Source organism: Scomber japonicus, chromosome 22 (assembly GCF_027409825.1).
Source record: "Scomber japonicus isolate fScoJap1 chromosome 22, fScoJap1.pri, whole genome shotgun sequence".
In the NCBI taxonomy this organism is placed as follows: domain Eukaryota; kingdom Metazoa; phylum Chordata; class Actinopteri; order Scombriformes; family Scombridae; genus Scomber; species Scomber japonicus.
Window position 1 is genome coordinate 7,475,624 of NC_070599.1, and position 8,841 is coordinate 7,484,464.

Sequence of the window (8,841 nt, forward strand, 5' to 3'; positions counted from 1 at the left end):
AGAATAATTGTTGTCTGCATTGTACTGTCACTTTGCATTCCACTAAATGTTTCCAGTCTGCAAAACTTGAGTTTCTGTTTTGTGAATTGCGTGTTGTGTGGAGTTGTGACTTGCTGCAACAGCCTCATGAATTTCACCTGAGTTGTGTTCAGACCACACTGTGCTGTGTCTTCCTGACAAACAACTGTCATCAGTGTTCTTAATGTTTCCTCTTCCATAAAACACAATCATATCTGAGTGAGATATACGATGCACAAAATAAATAAAATACACAACTTTACATGGTTATGGAATCTTTAATCGAAAGTGAATTTATTGACAGTGATGGTAACTTAACAGTACATGGAGTTGATAAAGCATCAGTTTCACTCTGAGTTGCAGTTCCAGTAGTTTCCTGAGTCTATCTGGTGGCAGCATAAATCACATTTGTCTCCAGCTCTCTGTCTGATGCAGGCCTTCTTCTAGTTTTAGCTTTTGGATGGAAACTCAGCGCTGCATAGTTCAGGTCATCAGAGCCCAGATTCTGTAAATAAACATATTCACAGTCACTCATCTCACATAGCAAAATAAAAGCATGATGTGATAAACGGAGCAGACAGCATAGAAAATAGACTTTGATCACCTCACTGTGTTGTGGATTCTGTCCCTCATTTTGAGCTGAATGACAGAAAGAGTAAAATTGGTTGTCCGTTGCTTCCAATTAATTCATTTTAAAATCAACATATTTAGACAAATATGTTTTGGAGCTTTATTAACTTAATTGAAACCAAATACAAGTACCTGTACGAAGTTTCCTTATTTTGACAAGCAGAGCCATGATGACTATAATGAGGAAAACCATCACACCAACCAGGATCACAGTCACAGTCGTCCAGTCTACTATTCCATCAAACACTTCTACAAGAGACATGATTGAATCAAACTTTTTGTACAGTGTTTTACCTCTACTTTCTTAACTTTGACACAAATTAGTTTATTTTCAATGAAAAGACAGAAAAGAGTCTTACCTTGAACCTTTAAATATGTTGCACTGACAATAACTGGATTCCCATCTGATTTAAATCCACAGAAATACAGTCCAGAGTCAGATAAATCCACTTGTGTAATCTTGAGAAAGAGGGTGGTGGTGTTGGACGTCATATTAAATTTGCCATTTTGAAATCCATCGCATAATGAAGCATTGGCTTCAGGGGTGGTCATAGAGGAGATGCAGCTGGAGTTGGATCTGTCAGCCAGTTTGAACCAGAAGATGTGACTGGGAAGACTGGAAAAGTTGGAGCAGTGCAGTGTGACTTGTTGAGCAGGCTGAACCTCCACAGTGTAAAACTCAGAAACAGAGACAGCGAGACAACCTGAAACAAACAAGTCAGTTATTCATAGGATGATCAAACAATACACATGATGTTATTAATTAGTCATTTTATATTGAGTAAAGAATGTGGCAGATATACTTACAGAGTAAAGTTGTTAGCAAGGTGAAGTTCATGTTTGTGCTTACGGTAGGACTGTACCACTGCAACGTCTGTCACTGAACTGTGCTCCAGTCAGTGTGGTCTCACGTGAAGAGGCCACGTGTTGTTTTGTTCTTCCGGGAGCTCAAACGGACAACTTTACTTTTTACTTTTTACTGCTCTTATTGAAACAAATCTCTAAATCTCAGTACATCTAAAACAGTATAACTCAACTCTTCAACTCTCATTTAATGAAATAAATATTTGTACCCTTTGTTCACCTGAACCTCAGAAATTATGCTTCTTTGTGTCGTAGTTGTAGCTGTAGCAGTTAAAATGTAGCAAACTGCTACAATAGCTTCACAAACTGCAAATTGGTCGTATTTTATTTATGTATGTTGATCATATACATCATTGTAATGCACACTCAAAAGAAGCTGATAAATGATTGTTTTTGTTGTCATGGTATTTAGAAATACTGTGATATACATATGCTCCTTTTTGTATTTAAAATGACACAGATGCTCTATTAATGTGACGTCTTGATTGACAGCTGATTGAAGTTATCAACTTATGTTATGGCAGTAAAAAAAATTTAAATCTTACCTGTGCAGTGATTATTATTGGATTCATGTCTGCAAGGCTTATTAGTGGGTTTAAATTATTCACTGTGGAGATGGATCAGACTGGAGCCAAGTGAATGCTTTGATTTGAGGCTAAGTGTCATCATGCTACACATATCTTCTCACAAAAATGTGGTGATGTGAGTTTGTGGGAGTGATTAATGGATTATTGAGTGAATAAATTTGAACTGATGAAGTGAAGAGGTGAGCGGTGACACAGTTTGAGAGTGGTTAACCACTAACAGGATGCACACTGATACCAACAATGTCTTTACTGTATGGGGAGTTTCTACTCTTAGAGACCTCTTAGAGATTTAAAAGAAGTCTGAAACCGTTGATCTGATTTTCTCAAGCAGCTTGTTGCAGAGTTTTGAGGCTGTCTTCACTGTATCATGAGTTTCTACTGTTGAGAACATCAAGGCTTTTCTCTGTGTGGTTGTGATACAGAGAGCTAAAGGCTGAGCTTCCACTGGCTGAGACCTCATCAATGATACAGATACACACCTCACTGATACTCACAGCGCTGTCTGTCATTTTTATCTTAATACAAACTCATGTTGTACGAGTGGGAATCTTTGGGAATTTCACGATCAGTTCTCTTCTCTGAATTCAAAAGTGATTCTCAGTAGAGTGAATAGAAAAGATATCAGTGTCTTACTCTTACTCTATTCATTGGTGCCTTTATTCCACTGAAATGCAAAATGAAACATAACTGGCAGTTAAGATAAATGATCTTGATGAAGATTACTGTCAGCAGAGAAATGTATATGAGAGTATGCAGCTTTTTGATTTAAAGTTAAGAGCATTAATTCATTCATTTGAAAAAGTCTTATTCTAACTGTATTACAATAACAAGATGAAAGTATAATTTAATGACCAACATCACTGGTTTTTGCCTTTTGTAAAAACACAAGTTGGTGTGTTCACTTTGCATTAACCCATAAACACAGCCCTAATACACATACCTCTTCACTGTTATATGAACACACTGTTTTATTTGGAATTTGATCCATTCTGTCCTAAAACATTTGGAAAGTCTAGAAGAGCCACGCTATTAAAGTCTAAACTTCCAGCATGAGAATGTCGTGCCAGACATGAGATTTAAAAACTCTTTACTGTGTAATACAAAGAGATTTATCTGGTGTGATCGCCTTAACCAGCATTGTGTTAAACCATTTGGACCACACTACAGGTTTAAAAAAAGTTTTTTTTTTTTTTTCAAAGGCTTCTCCATTTGTCAGTCAGTATTATTTCTTTATATTTATCACTTTATATCAGATTTTATTCTTGCAAAGCTTTTACTCAACAGACTCATGATGTTCACCTTAGGTGTGTTCACACCACACTGTGACTTGTAGCTCACTCACACATCCATCTAAGGACGTGTCTAGGATGTGTTGTGTGAACTGTCATCATCTTAACCCGCTCGGCAGGCACACATCTTCTGCTGTTTGTTGAGCGGCAGGAAGCGCAACACTGAAAGGGGTCCCGTCTGAAACAGTGTCGTGCGGCGCAGTGTTCCGAACGTTGTGTAATGAAGTACACAAGTATGGCGCTACATTTAAATTCATATCATAATGGAAATATACACCACTATTCGGTGTGAACCGGTATACTGCCCAGCACTAAATCTTACCTTTAACAGTGTATCTCACTGAAGAATAGAGGTCTGTCATGTAAGGCTGCTCAATTAATCGAAATTTGATCGTGATTACGATTTAGGGGCCAAACGATCTCAAAACTAATAAAATCAGGAAACTATTTTTAATAGTAATGAGATAGCGCACAATAACAAAGGTTTTATTTTGAAAAGCTTAGACTGGAAGCCACCGCAGCTCCGTTAGTTTGACAGAAGCTGAAACACATGGTGAAATGTTTTAACTGTAAATAAAAGTGCACAGTTTACTGACTAATTTTTAAAAACCAGGATGTGTTGTGTGAACTATCGTCATCTTAACCCGCTCGGCCAGCACTAATATCGCTTCACATTTTCTGCTGTGCGTTGCGTTAAGCGGCAGATAAAAGGCTGCTGTTTGGAGAGAAAATTAATTAAGCCGAATGGACAAGAAAATCGTTTTTAATAATTGTGATTTCAATTTTGACCCAAAAAAATCGTGCTTATGATTTTTTTTCCCTAATCGAGCAACCCTACTATCATGTAAAATCAACAGAAATACAGTCCAGAGTCAGATAAATCCAGAGTTATTGGTACTCATTTCACAGGGCGGCTGTGGGGCAGGAGGTAGAGCGGTCGTCCTCCAATTGGAAGCCCGGCTCCTCCAGTCCACATGTCGATGTGTCCTTGGGCAAGACACTTAACCCCAAATTGCTCCCGTTGCTGTGCCAACGGTGTGTGAATGTGAATGAATGGTTAGATCCCTCTGATGAGCAGGTTGGCACCCTGCGTGGTAGCCCCTGCCATCAGTGTATGAATGTGTGTGAAAGGGTGACTTGTCATGTAAAGCGCTTTGAGTGGTCGCACAGACTAGAAAGGCGCTATATAAGTACAGTCCATTTACAGTCCATTTACCATTTTTCACTTAGAAAGCCTTTGCAGAAAGTAACTATGCTCTTAGCTGGTCATAACAGAAGTTGACGATCTTGGTTTTGATGACAGGTCTGTACCAGAAATTCACAGATTCAGATTTGGATATGAGTTGCACTGCTGTGTGACTTCTTTATCAGGCTGAACCTTAACAATCTGAGACTCTGAAACTGAGATAGAAATCCAGCCTGAGACAAGAAAAGATTTACTCCTCAGCTGATAAAGCAGCAGGGACCTAAATCCTTACACCTTAGATGTAATTTCAATGGCAGTACTTACTGAAGCTGCAGAGAAGAACAGCTGTTATCAAGATATAAGTTCTTCATTGTGCTCATGAGAACTCTGAAATACCTCAGATGTTCAGTCCTCTCTACAGTGCTCATTGATAACTTTTCCCCAACATGTGGTTATAGAGTTACTAGCCACTTCAACTCATTCTGAAAAATGACTGAGCTGTACAAATGTGATAAGGGAATTTCAATTTCCTGGCCACAAAGTTTGCCTGGCATTTATCCAGTCTTGTGGTCTAATACCAAGGCATTGTTATTGTAGATTCAACAAAAACCCTTGTCTTCCTCATTTTGATATGCAGAACAATACTGAAATCAAGCTGCCTGTATCAGTTCCAGTCTGCTCCCCTCTATCTAGTCTGTGTCAGTGTATACTGACACCAGACAGGTGACCAGTAGTGTGCCTTGATGGGGATTACTAGCCCAAATCATTTAGTTCATCTTGATGGTTTCAGTGTTATAATCTTTGAACCTAGTCTGTATTTGCTGGTGTATACTGCACCTGCGCCCATTTGAGCGCCCATGAGCATGTTGATCTCATAATGAAGTATAGTCAGGCAGGTTGTTGGTGCACTGCTATTTTGAGGCAGTGGAAATTGCGCTATTGACCAACAGAAACCTGCTCTGAGGTCAGTGGAGCAGAATTGTCAAGATTTTAATAGGTGGATGCAAAATGTGCGTATAGTCTGCCTGTTACACACACACACACACACACACACACACACACACACACACACACAGACATACACAAACGTAAAACTTACAAATAAAAGTATGACCCCAACATATTTAAAAAATATATGTCATAATGGTCAGTCACAATATAATGGTCAGTCACAATATTTATCTGAATTATCAAATGGCAATAATAATGGATTACATTTCCCCGACTGAATGAGCCTTGCGCTCGCGCTCTCTCTCTCTCTCTCTCTCTCTCTGTGTGTCTGTATGTGTGGATCAGCACCTTGGAGAGAGTCCTAACAACTGTTTGAGGGGTTATAACATGATTAAAATGGTTTTTGAACAATATTTGACGAATATTCTTAAGATTACATTGATCATATTTCCATACTTGTAATTACAACCTAGCTTAGTTTATTTCTTAATCCATGATTGAACAAAGCGATTTTAAACTAAACCAAGGTTGTAATTAAAAGATAAAATATTCTCAAAAACAAACAAATTTGCAACAAATGAATGAACAAGATCTTAAACTGGTCGTCTTCTTCCTCTTCAGGTTCACAGGTAAGGGGCAACATGACGTCTGTGTGGTATTGTGTGGTGCAACTGCATGCATGGGGAACTGATGGGAGGACACACGAAAATATGCAGCACAAAGTGAGTTGTTGGTGATTTTGTGGAAAATGAGTGTCAGAGCCACGTCTGTTTTTGGAGGAAAGCCGCTCTGCTGCCATTGAGTGATTTTTATCCAAAAGAAAAGCATCTGTGGTCAAAGCATCTGTATTCATCTGTTAGTTAATGTGGGTGATTCTTACATTGTCTGTTATACACAGCTCTCTCTGCAATGTGAACTTTATTTTTCAAAAATGTGGGTTAAATGTAATCTGGATAGTCAAACACCAATCAGATTCTTCAAACTAAATATGAAAGATTTAAGATGAGAGAAAAGGAAAACGAGAGGGAAAAATAAGAGTCTGTGAGAATTAATACAGAGCACCAACAAAAAATGGTATGAATGTAAGCTCTTTATTGACAAGAGTAATGATACCTTGTTCCACCCAACAACTACACCAAATCAAATATGCACATTCATAGAAAAAAAGTCAGCTTCACTCTCAGCTGTTGCTGCAGTTGCTTCTTGTGTCTTCAAAGATCCAGGTCATCAAAGTCCAGGTTCTACAAATAAGAATCAGAAAACTATCATAGATAAGACTTCACAAACAATACCTGAATTATTAAATACTAAATGACAGATATGACACTGTGATTTTGATATAACAATGGAGGATGTGCATGAGCAATGAAACCAAATATAAAAGATAGAGTAGCTGTGGTAAGTACCTCTCTGAAGCTTCATGTTTTTATCAACCAGATTGATGATGACCATCACCAGTAAAGCAGTCACACCACCCAGGATCACACTTATCAGGTTAGATATTTCATCAGACTCTTCAGCAAGAGAGATAATTAATTTAGACTTTGTACATTTTACCCCTAGTGACTTGACATCTGATTCTGATTTAGTTAGACATAACTGACTAATAATCAACAGATTGCAATGCAATATCAATGCATAATGACAGATTTTTAATGGGAGGCAAAAATTTAAATTTAAGGTTATTCAGTTAATCTAAATTTGTAAACTTTTGTAAAGAGGTTCACTAACATGAAAATAACGAAGATAAAATTCTCCAAATGTTATTTTGCAGTAATGCCATCTAAATATGTTGCATTGACAATGATTGGACTGCATTTTTGTCGTTACCAAATAAGCAAAAGCCCAGAGTCTGTGAAATTCACTTGCTTGATTTTGAGAAAAAATGTTGAAAGGTTGGAGCTCCTTTCAAATCATTTTGAAATCCCTCACAGAATGAAGGAGGCTTGACAGGCTCTAACATAAACGAGTTGCAGTGAGGCTCGATTTCTTGACCAGAATATCTGAGTGGGAGCACTTGAAGTTGGAATACAGCAGTGTGACTTCTTCACCAGTCTGGATGTCCACAGTGAAGAACTCAGAAGCAGAGATCCAGCCTGAAACAAATATATGGTTGATTAAAGCTACACAACCTTAATCAATACTTACACAATAATACCTACTTACACTACAAATTCAGTTTAAATTGACCTTCAATGCCTCTACTAACTCAGGCTGTAGAGCAATAAAGCTGTAGTTCTTCATTTTGTGAATTATTGTGTAAAAGGCTTTGAAGAGGCACATTTTAACATAATACAAAACAAACAAAGAACACAAACACTTTGAGTTGGCTCACGAGTAGTCTAAGGCCATGTGTAAAGAGAGGCTCATATTAAGTGTGACTAAGATCCATCAATTTGCTGCAAACGCTGCTGCACTGAGCGGACTGAGTACATATCACACACAATGGATGGAAACTGCAGCTGCTGTAGCTTTACTGTGGTCTGTCATGTCTTATTCACATCTAGTCTGGAGAAGGGTAAACAGTTGTGTGGCTGTGCAAGTGTCATGCTACATCTTTTACTAGTTTCAGAAGAGATTAATTTACAGACAACAAAGTTCACTAAATATATCTGTAGAAATCAAACACATTTCTATTTAAAAATAATTGATGAAGCATCATTGCTCTGTGGGAACATCAATGTCTTTGTTGCATGTGGTTATGATGCAGAGAGCAGAAAGCCAGACTTTCTCTGGTTTAGACCCCACTCATGATACAGATATAGATACCTCACTGATACACAGAGGGATGTTTGCTACCACAATGCAAAGTGCAACAGTGGTTAGGTGTGAGTCATTTATGTTTTATGCAAATGATAAACTCAGACATTTAGCACAAGGTGCTAAGAAACAATCAACTGTGCTGCAGCATGATATCTTCATAAATTCTGCCTGCAACAATAAAAGTGAGATTGTCTTGTGGCTTTGTGAAAGTTACATGCTGGAAAAAATAGTGCACAGCTGAAAGCCAGTCTTCCTGTGATTGAGACTTTACTGTAGGTTGATACAGTGCTGTTTGTTATCACAGGTGAAGAATATGAATTCTTGTTGCATGTTTTTTTGCACAGAAAAATGATCATATTAAATTCTCATGTCTTTCTGTTAATGCTCTGAGACCTTTTTAATCTCAAAACTTACAAAGTTGATACATTTGTGCAATATAAGTATAATAAAAAGATTTTTTTAAAATTCTTCATATGTCTCCAGCAGAAGTGTGTGCTAGACTGCTGCTGCTCTGTGGCTCTTTTGTGGTGGATTTTGTCATTGTGAATCTGTT

At 37.8% G+C, this 8,841-nt stretch overlaps 1 protein-coding gene across 1 annotated transcript; it reads right to left on the reverse strand.

Annotated features, from left to right (window-relative positions):
• Positions 1-400: 400 nt before the first annotated feature.
• On the reverse strand, positions 401-1,486 carry LOC128384382 (uncharacterized). Its single transcript, XM_053343932.1, has 5 exons — positions 1,456-1,486; positions 1,008-1,352; positions 781-897; positions 623-657; positions 401-523 (listed from the first exon to the last, which is right to left on the reverse strand). The coding sequence occupies exons 1-5, from the start codon at positions 1,484-1,486 to the stop codon at positions 401-403; spliced, it is 651 nt and encodes a 216-aa protein (XP_053199907.1).
• Positions 1,487-8,841: the final 7,355 nt, after the last annotated feature.